Source organism: Notolabrus celidotus, chromosome 22 (genome assembly GCF_009762535.1).
Source record: "Notolabrus celidotus isolate fNotCel1 chromosome 22, fNotCel1.pri, whole genome shotgun sequence".
Classification (NCBI taxonomy): domain Eukaryota; kingdom Metazoa; phylum Chordata; class Actinopteri; order Labriformes; family Labridae; genus Notolabrus; species Notolabrus celidotus.
In genome coordinates, this window is record NC_048293.1 from 17,953,819 (window position 1) to 17,970,183 (window position 16,365).

The window sequence follows — 16,365 nt, forward strand, 5'->3', positions numbered from 1 at the left end:
ACAGTTTTTTTTTGCTAATTTTAATTTTAATTAAATTTTTGTTTTTTCCAGAAAGGCTTCTTTCACCCAATAATAGGCTTTATTCATTGTGATTACCTGAACTCTGACGTAGACGACTACATCAACAGGGAAAGAAGAGTAGGCTGATGTGGAAGAGGAAACAAGGGAGGTGGTGGATTCCTCCAGCTGCTCCACAGTATCAAACTGACCCATGTCCTCCTCCTGGGAAGCCACAGCTAATGGGAGTATACAGAAATAACACAAGCTTAGCTGAGATGCAGGGCAGCGAGAGGACAGGTCCTCTGACAAGGGGATCCATAAAATGTGTGCACTGCAAAAAGCAAACCTGAATAATTCCGATCCACTGGAGTAATAGGAATGGTCTCTAGTGCTTTCTCCAAGAAGTCCAGAAGACAAGGGCTGATGACCATTTCCTCTGGTAGAGTCTGGAGGGCCACCCAGGCATAAAGCTTGGCTGTCTTCACTCCTCCACTTCCCTTGCCTTTGGCTGCAAAGACACATGTGAGTTTAAGTCATTTTCAGCCTGGACGATACGTCAACAACATTTAAAAAAAATAAAACTCTTTTTAAAAGTTGATATCTGAATCGGCATGTTCCGGTTTGATGAAAGGGTCCCTCTGGATTCATGCCTCAAATTTAAGGATGAAGTCACATGCATTTGATTCAGTGGGTCCCCGTGTGGATGTAAATCATCAGATCAGAAAGGTGGAGCGCTCTAGTGACGGTGTTTACGGATGGTGCAAGGGCATGCAATTAAATAAGGGAATGCTCAGTACCTGATGGAATAGGTGGGGGTGGGGGAGGTAGGAGCGAGTTAGTCTTGGTTTGGACAGCATTGGGAGGGTTGGGAGGACCACTATCTTTCATACCATACAGCTTGGACTCTTTGGAAAGAGTGCGAGGGAGAGAGGATCCACGAGAGGCATTGGGGGACTCCGTCTTCAGTGTCTTGGAGTTATAGTGCAACTGAAGGACAGGATAGAAAATAATTAATCATTGAAGAAAAATATGCCCTATGTACATTTTTTGAGAGATACATTTTGGATAATAACAAAGAAGCTAACCTTGACGTCTACTCCTGGAATGTAAAAGACTGTGGTTTCCATGTCATTGGATTTGGTTTGCAAGGTTGAGGGACACTTCTTCCCAGCCAGGAGGTGGGTGGTGGAGGTGTAGGTGGGCTGCAGCTTCTTTTTCTTGGGAGGAGACTCCTGGTCCAGACTCTTGAGACTGCGCTCACAGCTCCTGCAGGGGGAAATCACAGCAAATCACTCACTGGATTTCATCATGTAGCGTCTGGTTCAACTCTCTAAAACTTGTACATGTTGGGATTTGGTGCAAGTAAAAGTGTGCTGCAATCCTTGTATCTTTACGACCTTTTTAAGCAAAAGAACAGTCATAATGGTTACAAATTATTGTGTTTTGAACTCATCAAGAAATGACGGTGCAAATTCTATGTGATCCACCTGAATCGTGTTATTTCCTTCTGCCACTAGGGGGCGCTTTGATCTTGAAATACTGCTGCATGAATATGTTTAGGCCTGGGCCCCCTTAACTTATATGTCAGGTTTGGGAAAAGTTCAAGCATGTATGGCTGAGATAAAACTACTTCGTGTTTTTGGGTGAAACAGCCAACTTTACAGCTGGCCACAGCTACGCATTTTGACTTTTTTTTTAACAGACGACATAGGATTTCTCATTGTTCAGGTCTTTTCTATCTGTATGCAGCAGGCTGGATTGTTAATGTATAAGGTGTTAACCCTCAAAAGAACCCTAAAAATGGCCAGGAACTAGTGGGTTTTGCCATTTTTTTCAAAATGGTGGACTTCCTTTCAACATTTCATCATAACGTCAAAAAACGTATTTCGAAGTGTTGGTGAGAAAGGTATGTTAACCAAAATTCATCTTTATGGGTGAAACTCCCCTGAGTGGCTGTCCTTTTGATAACTGCAGGGGGACGAAATTTAAGCAATTTTTCATCCTTGTTTTTTTTGTAGATCCAAATTATCACTTCTCGGCAGGCCTGATGCACCAGCAAAATTTCAAGACTTTTTGGGCACATTTAGACCTTTTAAAGTCCAGCAAAATACATAGATAGATTATAGGAATAATCTTAGGAATTACAATTACGCCATAGCACACTCAGTCCTGAAAATGATTGAGAGCAGGAGGTAGCAGGAAATGTGAGTCCGAACTAACTCAATAATTCTGTTTTCTCTACAGGTGTTGTCAGAATAGGGAATGTGTCTTTCTTCTTACCTCCTGAGGGAAACGTCCTCATGCTCTGGCTGCTGAGTGGTGGGGTGAAGGACACATTTCCCGCTGTCAATCTCCACACGCACATCAAGCTCAAAGTCAATGTTTCTTTCAGTTGCTGGGCCACTGAAGCCGCGGCTGGCAGGTGTGCTGGGCCAGCGCTCACTGAAAAGCTGACTCACAGCAGAAAACCCTGAGGGCTTCCTGTGAGGTGGTTGGCTATGGAAGAGAGAAGTAAGGGGTTGTGAATGCTTAAAATTGCCAAGTTGTATTTATAGTAGAAAACCTTCAAAAAAAAGCCTAATGGTGTTGCCTTTCATTAAACATTCATCACAAAAGTGCTTGGCTTAAGAAAAGCAAAACAGAGGGCTGACTCACATAGGCCTTCGGTAGCTTGGCGGTCTTTCCCGTTCAAACTCGTCGTCCTTTTCGGAGTCTTCTGACGAGGAAGAGGTCAGGTCATCACGCCTCATGTCGTCGTGCTGGAAGGGAATTATGGGTGAAAAGACAGCTGGGGTAACGGGGGCACTGAATGCTGAGTGCTCCCCATCGAACACAGATGGTGAATGAAGATGATGGTGATGATGAATATGGGATGGCTCGTCGATGGAGACTGACAACAGGTCCCCCTCTGTCTCCTCTGGAAACTTCAGAGAAGGACAAAGAGTCAAACTCACATGGGGGAAAGTCTTCACAAAGCTTTTTTTTTTAAGTAGCAGAGAAACAGATAGTGTTCCGTCTGTTGGACTATGTTTTTTAAAAATGTATTTAAGATGCATCATCTCTGCTTAAACGCTGAAATGACTTTCTCTGAATAGACGTCTACTTTAATGTCCAATGACAGAACACTACCAGTTACAGCTGCTCTCAGAGTAGCGAAGAGGTCATGCACTTTCTGTGAGGGAAAGTAAAAGAGAGACAGTGAGACAAGAATGAAGATGAGGATGATGACTCACGCCCGAAGGAGGAAAGGTATAAAATACTCCCAAGAGTCTGACAACAGAACAGTTCCCAGGACAGACCCAAAATATCAAAGTCTATTACCCTTCGAGACGGCTGGAAAAGAGCCTGATTCTCGACATATCCCAGAGACAGATGAAGTCAGAAAGTGTTTGCTGCCTGTGGCTGAAACTAATCAAAACCTAAGTCTTGTTCAAGGGTCTGCATTTGTCAGTTTTTCCCACTGACTAACAGTTGTATGTTTTAGGTAACAGTCTTTTCTGACATACAAGTCAGCAGCTAATAAACACACTAAATTCAGTTGCAAAAAATGAAAATCGGCCTCTGTTGAAGATCTCTAGCCTCTCAAGTATCTAACCTCAGTGTCCATGCACTGATCAGAGTGGGCATGGATGCTATGTTAATGAGGCTCTGTGCTGATTGGCTGCCTAAAAGTTGTCTGATATGAAAGGGTGCAGACCATCGCAGAGACCAATGTGGAGTGTAAATATGTAGAAAACTGGGCCTACGATATGTGATATGTTAAATTATGTGGGTTTATGATTCCAAACACTCAACACATCGTTATTCTGTAACGAAGAATGCTTAAGTTTGAACAATTGACCACGGGCGACAAACTTGCACTCTGTTATATAAAAGTAGAGCCACTTAGAAGGTACGATTTAATTCGAGGACTTATTTTCAGACTAAAAATCATACACCACAATATTACACATCAAATGACCATTAAAGATTAATTCATGATAATAAATTCAAGCAAAGTTTTTATTAAATCAGATGCTGTTTGCAGCCAAAAACTTCAGCTGAAGACCTTCAGACTGAGGTTCAGAAGCCAATCATGCAGTTGTTAGAAATCAGTGAATATATTAATGTTGAAGAAAAGTTGATTTGGATTTCTATGCCGTATCAAGACAGGATGAGAATATGCAACTTTGTTATTCTATCAACGACATACCTACAATAACTTGTTTTTACTGATGAGTCTCTCACAAGCCAGACAGATCCCTCTCCTGCAGATCTGAATGATGGATGATCTAGTGTTTTTTCTGAGTAATGATAGACTGTAAAACATTTATCTGAATTTGGTTCTGTTTATATCCACTCAGAAATCAAATTATAATGAAGCGCTAAAATACTTCATTGCAGAACATCGTCCTTGAATACACCACTCTCTTAAAAGCTGGAGCTGTATGCATAAAATTGTAGCTCATAATTCATCATCCTGTTTTGATTGCATATTGAAATTTCATCAGCAAAGTTATTGTGATCACAGAGTTGAAGAAACTGAAGCGTTTGTTGGTGCTGGTTAGGAGTTTTAATTTGTTGTAGTTGATTTTTTCCATCATATACCTTGAATACTCCTGGACTGACAGGTGTTTGTGCTGAGTCCAAGGCCAGATTATTTATCTTCAATTAAACAAAGAAGTCATTCAGAAAAAAAACGTCTAAAATGGAAACACAAACTCCATGAGGATAACTGTCCCTCTTTGTAGGACATCTGTGAAACCAATGTTCAGATCATATACTGTACTGGATGGACAACAAATCACATGACACACATGGAATGATGATGGATGAGACGGTGATCTTCAAATAGTCAGCATTAAACAGCGCAAAACTAAAAGGAACTACTTGACAATGCTGATTTGGTTAGAACACATTTGACTAGTAACAGTGAAATATAATTCTGGTAAGGCTAAAACAGATTGTCAGTACGAAGATGTTAGAAATAAGTTTACCGTTTCCTGGATGTTAAACGTGACCCTGGGTCCTGGAGAGGCTGCATCCATACGCATATCTGGTACATCTTCCATATCTCCAATCCTGGAACTTAAGTCACAGGAATGTGGACATACTGAATTACATATACACATACAAATACTTAAAGGTATGACATCATAAACTTCCCTAATATGTGGGGTGGATTTCAGGAAATACCGATACAGATCACTTCTTTATCAAAGCCATAACTGTTATCAGATTCATTTGTGGAAAATCTGCTCCAAAGTTTTTGTTTTTCTGTTGCCTAAGGTCCTTAAGTGCGTCAAGAGCTACATTCCATCCACCCATCTTCCTCCGCTTATACGAGTCCGGGTTGAGGGGGCAGCAGTCTCAGCAGGGAAGCCCAGAGCCTCCTCTCCCCGGCCACTTCCATCAGCTCTTCTGGGAGGATACCGAGGCGTTCCCAGGCCAGCTGAGAGATATAATCTCACCAGTGTGTCCTGGGTCTTCCCTGTGGCCTCCTCCCAGGCAGACATGCCCGAAACACCTCATCTTGTTCTTTCGGTCACTACCCACAGCTCGTCACCATAGCTGAGGGTTGGAACGTAGATTGACTGGTAAATCGAGAGCTTTGCCTTCTGGCTCAGCTCTCTCTTCACCACAACAGACGGGTACAGCGTCCGCATCACTGCAGACGCCGTCTGTCAATCTTGCGCTCCCTCATCCCCTCACTCGTGAACAAGACCCCAAGATACTCAAATTCCTCCGCCTGGCTTTAAAGACTCTCCTTCGACCTGGAGTGGGCAAGCCACCCTTTTCCGACTGAGCACCATGGCTGCTTCACACTCTACATCATCCACATTATCATTACTAATTTAATTATGGGATACCTGCTTAATTACTATAAATAAAAAAGGGCACTTTTGACTCCTCTGTGTTACGTTCTAATTAATGTGAAATATGTTAACAACACATGTAGCATAAACAGCAGAGGAGTCAGAAGAAGGCTGTGTGGTCTTGTTTGTTTACAGTAAATACTGGACGAGTCACCCTCAACAGGATCATTTCCATAATAAATGGATAACTCCTGCATTATATGTACCTCTGTCTGTCCATCCTTTTCAGCGGGGGTCGGCCTGCTGCAGCAGAAATGCTTTTGGAGCGGTTGTAGCTTGGTTTGTAACCGAGACCCCACTTATCCTTCAGAGAGGCCGCCTGAAAAGAAACAAGATTAGATTAAATAAGAGGCATTCAAATATCTGAACGTTAATTCAAGATCAATGTTATCTCAAAATTGGCAGTTTCCAAGCTTCTTTGGTCCATCACTCACCCTCATGCTGGAACGCCGTAGTTTCTTTCTGACGTCTCTCCTGATGTCATTGACAGCCACAGACTCGAGCTGCTGATACCGCTGGATCTCCTGGTTGATGGTGCCTTCACTGGCCCCTAATTTCCTGAAGATAAGAATAGTGGATGTTGATAGTTTTAACAATACAGCAATGGAATGTAAATGGTTTCAGTCATGAAAGCTCTTCTTACATCACATCATACAGAATCCGAGTAGTGAGTGGGCAAGAATCTTACTTGAGATCATCGATGACCTTGGCCTGTTCATTCAGCTCTCTGATGTCCACGACTCTCTTAGTGAACTTTCTTCCACGCGCATCAATTACTTGGTTCCCTAACGCCATCTGCCTTTTGAAGTCAATGGTTTCCTGTTGGACCAAAGCAGTTATAACTTCCAAACACATTTCACCTTGTAAATCTGATGACCAGGTGAAAAAAATCCCAGTTAGTCATGAAAAATGTTATTTTTGAGAAGAATTTCCACCAGTTAGTTGTTGAAAACAAAATGCATCCCTTCCCAAACCTCAGATTTTCTGTGTTATATTGAAATCTAGGATTACATGAAAATTAGTTCTGTTTGTCACTCTACACACCAGGTATTATAAACCACAAAATGTCACACAACAGGAGACTCCGCCACCACCATCATCACCATCACCGCTGAACTCAAAGCTATATTCCCACAGGGAGTTGGGTAACACTCATTGATTTCATTTCACCCATCATTGAAGCTTAATAAGGAGGGTAGTGAAAGCAAATGCCAAGCAGATGCTCTGTTTCCCCCCAACATGCTAGAGTTAAAGCATCAGCGTTGCTCAGCGTTTTGAAATCCACAACCTTCATCCGCTAACTGCAGGTGACTGAGATGCAATGCCACCATGCCAATGGTTCTGTCAGCCCAAAGAAGAGTTTGACATTATAGGGGGCTACATACACAGGCCCAGGAAAGAGGTCTTTGGGCCCTGGGATTGCCTGTTCTTGGGCGAGGTGATGCACAGTTTAAGTAGTCGGCTGGGACAGACACACTCTGAGGCCTGGGGCTCAGGCCCAGGATGTGGTTTACCAGACGCTTCCTTAAGGTCAGTCGAGGGCTATACTCTGGACTCTGAAAACAATGTTATGGACATATTGATGGGCAACTTGAATCAGATGTTACTTTCTGAAGACTTAAGGTAAGCCAGGTTTATATATATATTATAGGTTGCAAGGTAACCTGCAAAAACTTTGCACACACCTCTTCATTGAATCAGAAATGCTCACTGAAGAGGTGCTGGTAGGCTGATTTTGGCATAACTAGTCAAACGGCAAGCTGTTTCAAAATTTTCAGTCTTCATGTTAATCAAACTGATTTCTCGCTATGGCCTTTAATACAGAGGATATATAAAGTACAAGAGTGACATTGATCTTCCCTTCTAACCTTCAGCATGACAGCACATGAGCACCAGTTCAACAGGTGCAGTTCACTGTGTACACTGCATTTTTCTTCTGTAACTTCAGAGTTTGAAATAGTTAATGTCATTAGTATTTTTAACATTACAAAGTTTCAGAACCACTTATTGAGAATGTGATAATAAGACAATTAACAAGCAGACAACATCAAATAAAGAGCAGAGATATGGGAGTCATAATTCTGCATTTAAGACGTACCATGTGGATGGTAGGTGACATGGTGTCGGTTTCATCCTCATCTGAGAGGTCTGCCATGTTGACTGAGTTAAGGTCAGCGATGTCATCTACATCCTCCTCCCCCGTCAGTGACGTTAGTGTGTTACCCAGCGCATTGAGGCGCTTGCCGATGTTTGGATCCATGTGCACATCGATACCACACATTTTCCAGAGCACGTTCAGAGTCCAGGTACCGGCACTGCTGCTTTCTGCTTTTAGGAGGCAGAAGACAGGATGGAGAGGAGAGGGAAGAAAGGCAGAGGATTAGGACAACGATATCACAACATGAGTGTTGTAGTGACTACCAAGACGCAGAGATTGGGCCAAGTAAAGTGTCTGACATGCTAAAAGCAAAAATCACTGGTGTACAAAAAAGTAAGTTTAAACTTTTATTAACAAAAAATGATAATCAACTCATGATGAAGTGTACAAACAGATGATTAAAGTGACCAAAAGAAAATAGTGGTCAACAAAAAGTACAGTGACCCAGCTCACCCCCTCTCTCTACCTCCAAACAAAAGAAAACAGGTGGCCTAAATGAACAAAATATCCCTGCCCCTAACACATGACCCGTAAATAACCCAATTAATGGACCCCACGATAAACCATATCGTAAACAAACAACAAAAAATAACACCACAAAAAATATACAAACAATATCCTACCCTAAACCTCAAAATAAGATACAATAAACACTCAAATCCTTCATGTTTTTAAACGATTATTGTGCAGCTACATGAGGGGATTCATGCTTTGATGTTAGAGCAATTAGTCAACAAGACTTGCCTGCAGAGGGCTGCCCTGTAGTCCTGGAACATACTTCATATGTACCGTCAGGGACTACACCTAAACACAGAACACACACGAGAGAAAAGCAATTATTTCAGACACCCAGAGCAAAGACAACAAAGAAGAATTCTCTTTGACTCTTAACTCAATCACTTCTATCAGCCCTTATAAAAGCTGACAGGCTTAAAACAAATATGTGAGAGCATTCATGCTTCAGTATGACATGTTACTCACAAGCATTCATGACCATATCTCCTCGAATCTCAGGCTTCCAGTCATCCCAGGAAGTCTCAAAGCCCTCGGCAAAGCGGATGCAGAAATTCTTGAAGTGGCCTTTGCTTACCAGAGACTCAGAGGAGCAGGCTGTGATCAGAGTGCTCTCGATGGTCAGGACCATAGCAGATCCAGTGTCAAAGTCTATGCTGTGGTTGGCCTGGCAGGGGGAGGGGGGTGGGGGGGGATCAGGGAGAGGGGTTATGCAGGTCTCAAATATGGATGAAGTAAAAGGAAAAAGAGCCCTCCTCCACTTGTTTGGAAAAAGGCAGAGTTAGCTTGTAACACTTCATTCAACAGCTCTGTCAGTGAACTCAAATCATGAAATGTAGTTTTCAGGTCATTTTAAATGGATAATGATATGCCAAGTTACTGGTCCAGACTTAGGAGCCTGCATTAAAATCCACAAATACACCAATGAGTGAAATGTTACTGAGCTGTTTGTTTGTTAGTTTTTGATTACAGGATTTGAAAAGAAAGATCATTAATGTCAATTTCTTGATTATCTCTGAACAGGTCCCAGGATTAAAGTTTAGTCATCATCCCCATCATAGCTGGAGGAAGGTAAAATATTGATTACCTTCGAACTGACCGCTATGACTCAACAAAATTAGACCTCCTTTTCCCATCAGTAACAGATATTTCAGGTAATTTTGAAGGTTTCTGTGTTTTGTCCTTCAAAAGCATACAGGGCCTATCAAGCACACCACGGCACTATGTGATTAGACCTCATACTGTGTGTGTCGTACTTTTTCATTATCATGCAGCCTCTGAAAGACCAGCTTGAAAAATGTCCTCATGTCCATGTTAGCAGCAGATGAGCAATGCTTTGAACATAAACTGGCATAACCTCTTTTTAGTGTAAGCAAATACATACCAAACACCTCAGACACCAGTTCAAGCTTCATTAGTTGTTATGCCAGCTTAGTGAGGGAATGTGTTTGCTTTAAAGTAACAGTGCCAACTGTTTGTTTTTGTAAGAACACTTTTAAAGCAGTGTTTTTGTGTCATCAAACGTACTGATCAAAGTAAGTCATTATACCACAACAAGCCATCAACACAGATGTAATAAATTGTAGGTTACTTTTCGGGCACTTTTATGTCGGCCTACTGATGTGCTGGCCCCAGCTTCAGAGTTGGTGCCCTCCGTAACTGGTCCTCTCTATGGAAATAAGGGTGAAATTACAGCTAGTATATCCTGACACCATGGACATACGTTAGGTATAACAAGACAACTGATATGGACCATTCATTTATATCCAGAGTTTCCCCTTTAAATGTTTAATTCTGTGGGGTAAATTATGTTAATCCTTATGAAAACAATCAATCAATAACGTTAGTAATGTTTCTAATGTTAACAGAAAGAAAAAAATCACACCTGATAATCTCTTAGAAAGCTGTGACTACGTCTACTGTACAGTTAGGATAAAGAAGTGTTACAGATCAGTGTTGTCACTTAAATACAATCCCACATTACCTGCTCCATGTTTGTGCATCGAATCAGTGCTAGATTGCCTAGTGTACATTAAAGTGCATATTGAAGTTGTAATTGAGGGGCATAAAAGTATGTGGTAGGGCAGACTAATGCACTGTCTCCTCCCTAAAAGCTTTACTATGGGGAAAACTGGTACCTGAATAAATAACAGAGCAATGTTTTTTTGATAAATCAAGATTGCAGATGTGTTTTAAGGCGTTTGATGAAATGAAAATTTGCAAGGGAAAAATGCTTGTGGATAAAATGTTATGTTTGCTTTCTCTATCTTTCAAAGAGGAGTTGATGAAAATTTTTGCAATTTGACAAAATATGCTTTTAAAATGCTTCTCATGTTTCTTTTAAATCACTAAAAAACCTGCTTCTGTTTCAGGAGGGGAAAAACCCTCAAAAAATGTTTAGCTAATTGCATCTGGTATGCTAAACACAACACATTTGTAAACCACGATCTCCATGTAGAGTTGTGACACATGTTTTTAATAATTATTGTTTATTCAATGCCATCCAAGAAGCTAAAAGTGTCTGCAGCTCTCTACTGACATTGTTTTAAATGAGTGTAAACTCCAGTTCTATGTAATTACTTTATATGAATAAACATAATGTCTCTTTTAAATATTAATAGCATCAACTACTTTGACCTTAGAAACCAAGATCCATAGAAGTCCAGAAGTCCCAAACAAAGCAAAGCAGGTTACCTGGGATGTGTTGGTGATGGGTAGGCAGATGCCCAGGTCGTTGACTGTCAGTTGCAAGAAGAGGGTGCTGAAGGCCTGGGCAGAGGTCTGTTGAATGCCTGGCAGCTTGTCCACCACCTCTTTGGTGGCCATGTGGATGTCCTTATTGAGGGCCAAGCGCTGCTCATTCCAGTTGTCATACGCTGCTTTGTAGTTCAGCCAGAAGAGCACAGCTGCAGGAGAACAGACAGGGAGGATAGAGAACTCAAGATTAGATCCTGAATGTTCAATACTAAAGATTGAGATTTTGATGTTGAACTTTGTTGTTTTTGAAAATCCTGCTCTTGAACTGATCTGTGTAGTGTAAGTCGATTACTTGAAGGAGTCCTAATACAACATCTTGAAGTTCATGCAGTGTTGATAGTATTTTCAGATTAAGACTGGTGAAACCACTTGGAGGTAAATCAACTGAGTAAGGATGTTTGTAAAGACACACAGGTCAATGTCTGATCTTGGATGTGATGCAGCACAAAAGGAAACAGAACCTCTGTCGAATGCCACAGGCTGGGCAAAAACGATCGGCCTGTTGAGTGTGATAAGGACAGCCTCCTTATCTGAGGAACCACTGATCTCCTCCTGCAGAGCATTCCTCAGGCCAATCCGAGTACGGAAGTACGCCACCTGGTGGAAATCAGAGCCAGCCTCCTCATACACCTGTAAGAGAGAGAGAAAGCAGCAGGTAAAATAGAAACCAGTCTAACAAAAGAGTGTGGCTCTTCATTATGTTAATTACAAATTAGAACCTGAGGGTTCCTATTTCATGATCTCTACCTGGTGCTTCACGATTTGTCCAAGAGCCAAGTTGAGATCGACTTGACATTTGCCAAACAGTTTTAAGTAACTGCTACTGCCACCAGGCTGAGCCTTGCACTGGATCCTGTTGGACAGCTCCAGCTCGATCAGGCCCGTCTCGAAGCGCACAGCTCGCATTGAAGGAGTGGTGGCTGTCATCTGGATTCCCTAGTTTCAAGAAAATAGAAAACAGATGCTTAATCAAAACTCAGAGTATGATAAAACAAAGGAGACAACCCCTCTGATTCTTTTAAAAAAACAGAGTACAGACCTTAATAACCCAGTTGCTAGAGAAACTGTCTGAAAGAGGAGTTGCTTTGGATCTCAATGCTCAAAGAAACTGAACATGGCTTACCTTGAACATGAGACTGAGAGAATAAAGCAGTATTTTTGGCTTGTCTGCATCTGTTGAGGTGTCGTGCTCATTCCACAGCGGTATGGGTTGTTCTCCTCCTGCATGGAGATAGAGTGAACAAGTCAGACTCACAAGATCATAGGTTCTGTTGCTCAATTTTGATGTGTGATGCATTTTGGCCAAGTGACACAACTTAAGAGACCTCTCCCTGGTGTGCAGAGTTATTATACACTATTCTTTTGTATCTTTACTCTAAAACAGGGAATCAAATATCCAGGTATATAGCTGTATTTCTGTTGGGAAATCACACTGATCAAGCTTAGTTCAGTAAACAAACTGCTATCAATACTCTTGTACAAATGAACATGGCTGGATTTGTGCCAGTGCCTCAGGTATTTGCTTGTATAGAAAACCATTTGTATATAGTGACTTCAGCATTATGTGTAAGCTACAGAAAGCTGTGGGGATCACTCAGAAATTTAAGATTAGATTAACTGTATTGATCTGTGCAGAAACTGCACACTTAGCAGCAATGGAGAGGATCTAGATGCTGGATTTAACCATCTTTTTTATTAATTTACTTTATGCTTTTAGGTTATGTATTCATTTATTTATAGGGTATCTTTTTTAACTTGTTATTTTTTTTGTACGCTGCTGGACCCGAGTAACATTTTTCGTTCCTTCATATTTTTTACATGATTGAATGAATACAAAGTGAACCTCAAACCATGAGATTAGTTCAGTGTGACAGATATGTATCAAGTTTGTGTTTAAAAAAAGTTTGTATTTATTTTGGTAAGTCTGCAAAAAGATCCATAGCATATATACAGTACCTGAGACCTTCTGAATGACCTCATTGACCTCCTTCATGAAAACCTTCTGCAGGAAGACCAGGTGGTTGAGGAGGTCTGTGGTCAGGTTGTGCTCAAAGGAACCAATCTGCACAATAAGGAGAACAAGGAAGGGCAAATCAAAATCAACAAAGGCTGCTCTATTTATCCAGCATGGGGCTTATCAAGCTTTCATTTTAAGCTTTCAGGAGCATCTTACCTCAGCTACACAGCGCAAGTAGTTGCCTTGGAGGTAGTTCCCTTGCTTTGCTGGAAAGTCATCTTGTGCCCAGCCCTGGTCTGAGTGGCTCTCATGCTCCTCCATGATGTACTCCCCTGACATGGTGACTGGTGGCAGGGTGAGGCTAGCTGATGGTGGCATGGTGGACATGTCCACCGGGGACACCTTTGACTGGAAGCAAAGCTTGTGGTTTGGCAACTCGAAGGTGAAACTGGTTTGTGCCCCTTCAGAGAATAAAAGCATCATTGTTATGAGTTTGATATCAATTCTAAGAAGACAAGTTTGCATCAACTTGGAAGTCTATAAAAGAACAAACCTGTCATGCCGTGGCTCTTCACACGACCCATTTTGTACTCAGCTTTTAGTGAGGGCAGCAGAGCAGCCCCGATGGTGATACCATCCATCATAGCGCTGAACTTCAGGACAATGGGCTTCTTCTCCAGGCCTTCAGGGAGCTGGGGGAACTCATTGGCTTCTACTGGGGTCTGATTGATGCTGGATGCCTTTTCTGAGGGTTGCGGAGTGGGAGTGTCCTCTCTGTTAGGAGGCTGACTGTGAAGGGAGAAATCAAAAAACATTCACTTTGAGTTTATTGGCTCATGATCTACAATGGTGATCACTTAGACATGTAAGGGTGCTGCTCTTTGAAGTAACTGTTGCCTGATCTTGGGCTGGCTTTCACTTCCTCAGATTTCAGTCCCAAAATTCACAGGATAAACAGTGTAGAACAGAAGCACTATACTCCCCTTCCTCTGCTTTTATTTGGTTATTTTTTAGTTAAATATTTATTAAACTTTATTTAGTGTTGGCATAAATATGCAGAGCTTCGCAGATAGCGGCTCACAAAGTTGCGAACATTAGATTATAGAGAAGTTGTTTAATATCCGCAGCTCTCAAACAACTTGATAAATGTATTAACATAAATCAGAGTGAAGCAGACCACATGCAGACTTTGAAAGTGTTTAACTGGCAACAGTGTGGATATGCTGCAGCTCCCTTAAACATGTGATGAAAGCACTTTGAGGAGAAAGTTATAGGTGTTGTAGTCAGATTTAGTCAGGATTTACAATCTAATTTTAGAGTCCTTTTACTTTGAAAGGCTGTAAACAAGACTTCCTTTGAAAGATGATGTGCACTCACATGTTCGAAGGCTGCCGGATGAGGTCAGAGATCTGTTTGGAAAGCTGGTGGGAGCTGCGGACCATCATGCTGTGCAAAGTAGCAGGGTGCTGGGGAATATTGATCAGGATGGCGCCCACTTTGAAAACAGCTGCGTTGTTGGTCTTCAGTCCTCGCTGTGCACTGTACAGAGCCTGGGACTTTGCAATGTTGCATTTGACTACCGTTCTGAAACATAAGAGCAAACTCCAGTGAGCAACAGCAGTGTGTTATCTTCAAGGTGATGTGGACTTATGAATGGATAGACAGGTGAAATTACCAGGAGGACATCATACAGTGAAACACCATGCAGGTTCAGGAGAGCATTCAGATTTTTGGGCACAGGTCAACAATCATAACCGTGAGAAATGTGCCACTATGAATGAATGAATGAGAGAAGGATTTGTACTTTATGGCAGGTGAATGGTGTTTTCTGCCTTGTAGAAAATATAACATGACATTCATTTTAAGACGGCTTAGGAAATGCTGACATAAAATGCTGAGATATCAGACTGTTTGTAAAATTATTCGGTACAGATACATCTATATTGAACTGCATCGTGTCATTGTTGGGGGTGGGGCTCTGTGAGTTCATACACAGGGAACGCTCAGATTTTCAGCTCTGATGCTAACGCGAACAAACTGGCATGTCCTAAATTGAGTCGTTACTGTCAATTGACAAAGAATAGGACATAAATAAACCAAACAGAGCAGGATTGGATTGTTTTTCGTACAATATAAAAGACTGGACGAATGGTCTCAGACAGATCCTATACAACAAGGTTTCCAAACGTTTCAGCCCGCGCCCTCCAAAATATAGATGCCAAAGACCCGCAACCCCCACTGTCCCTCAAAGTGATTTAATGTGGCTTCATTTAGCTGGTCTGGAGAAAATGGGCCTACCTATATGAGCATGTGTGTGTTTCCTGTGCTGTTATGAATTAACTTACTGCTACTGATGCTTTTGATAATTAACTGTTCACTAACCCTAAACTTAAGGAGTCACCTGGCAAAAGGAAGGCAGAAAACTCATTACATTTCCTATTTTCAAGGTTTTATTTCAAGTTTAGCTACTATTTTTGTCGATATCTTTTACTATAATGGATAAAAATTACTATTTTAAGACAACTTTAAAAGAAAAACATTCTGGAAGACTTCTAATGACCCTCCAGGAGGTCCCGACCCCCACTTTGGGAAACCCTGCTATACAACATTTGCTAATCAGCTGATAAGTGATAATTTCACATTTTCCAGAGATTTCATAAATTAAACTTAACATACTTTCATTAATACAAAATAGATCAGCATGTTTCAGTGATTCTCTGCACCTAACGATTATTAGTATTTTTGAGGTGCTGTATCATGCAGGGATTTATACACCGAGCAGCCTCAAAAAATATGTCATGTAGTTCACTTGCCTGACTTGGTGACCTTTGAATAATCATACACTGTTTGGATAAGGTTAATATAACATTAAAGTTACTTAAGTGCTGACTACAGACATTCATATGTTTGGATTTTGGTCCCACAGGGGACCGAGCTCAACACCCCCCCCGATTGCTTGCAGCCAGTGTTCTCCTACATGACTCTTGGCTTTGGTTGGGTATTTTTAGGTTATTTATTGTGGAGAAGGTCATTTCACAGCTCTTCTGCATTGTGGCTGGTGGTTTGTTTTCCTCGTAGCACCAACCTGATATGACGTTTTCTTGGATGCCGACTGTATCTATTTA

At 41.5% G+C, this 16,365-nt stretch overlaps 1 protein-coding gene across 5 annotated transcripts in view; it reads right to left on the reverse strand.

Annotated features, from left to right (window-relative positions):
* kiaa1109 (KIAA1109 ortholog) overlaps nucleotides 1–16,365 on the reverse strand; it is a 66,791-nt gene that overhangs the window by 11,568 nt on the left and 38,858 nt on the right. The window contains exons 52-74 of one of the 5 annotated variants that reach the window (XM_034674619.1): nucleotides 14,618–14,824; nucleotides 13,794–14,029; nucleotides 13,457–13,701; nucleotides 13,240–13,345; nucleotides 12,407–12,504; nucleotides 12,031–12,219; nucleotides 11,745–11,913; nucleotides 11,221–11,432; nucleotides 10,118–10,195; nucleotides 8,995–9,193; nucleotides 8,758–8,817; nucleotides 7,954–8,180; nucleotides 6,544–6,674; nucleotides 6,290–6,413; nucleotides 6,062–6,174; nucleotides 4,977–5,067; nucleotides 4,588–4,644; nucleotides 2,656–2,759; nucleotides 2,281–2,496; nucleotides 1,086–1,266; nucleotides 798–987; nucleotides 347–508; nucleotides 97–236 (exon numbers count right to left, since the gene is read on the reverse strand). In XM_034674619.1, coding sequence (XP_034530510.1) covers nucleotides 97–236; nucleotides 347–508; nucleotides 798–987; nucleotides 1,086–1,266; nucleotides 2,281–2,496; nucleotides 2,656–2,759; nucleotides 4,588–4,644; nucleotides 4,977–5,067; nucleotides 6,062–6,174; nucleotides 6,290–6,413; nucleotides 6,544–6,674; nucleotides 7,954–8,180; nucleotides 8,758–8,817; nucleotides 8,995–9,193; nucleotides 10,118–10,195; nucleotides 11,221–11,432; nucleotides 11,745–11,913; nucleotides 12,031–12,219; nucleotides 12,407–12,504; nucleotides 13,240–13,345; nucleotides 13,457–13,701; nucleotides 13,794–14,029; nucleotides 14,618–14,824 — 3,535 coding nt within the window. Of the gene's footprint in view, nucleotides 1–96; nucleotides 237–346; nucleotides 509–797; nucleotides 988–1,085; nucleotides 1,267–2,280; nucleotides 2,497–2,655; nucleotides 2,925–4,587; nucleotides 4,645–4,976; nucleotides 5,068–6,061; nucleotides 6,175–6,289; nucleotides 6,414–6,543; nucleotides 6,675–7,953; nucleotides 8,181–8,757; nucleotides 8,818–8,994; nucleotides 9,194–10,117; nucleotides 10,196–11,220; nucleotides 11,433–11,744; nucleotides 11,914–12,030; nucleotides 12,220–12,406; nucleotides 12,505–13,239; nucleotides 13,346–13,456; nucleotides 13,702–13,793; nucleotides 14,030–14,617; nucleotides 14,825–16,365 lie in introns of all 5 variants that reach the window. The other 4 variants (XM_034674615.1, XM_034674620.1, XM_034674617.1 and 1 more) reach the window with 4 other exon arrangements.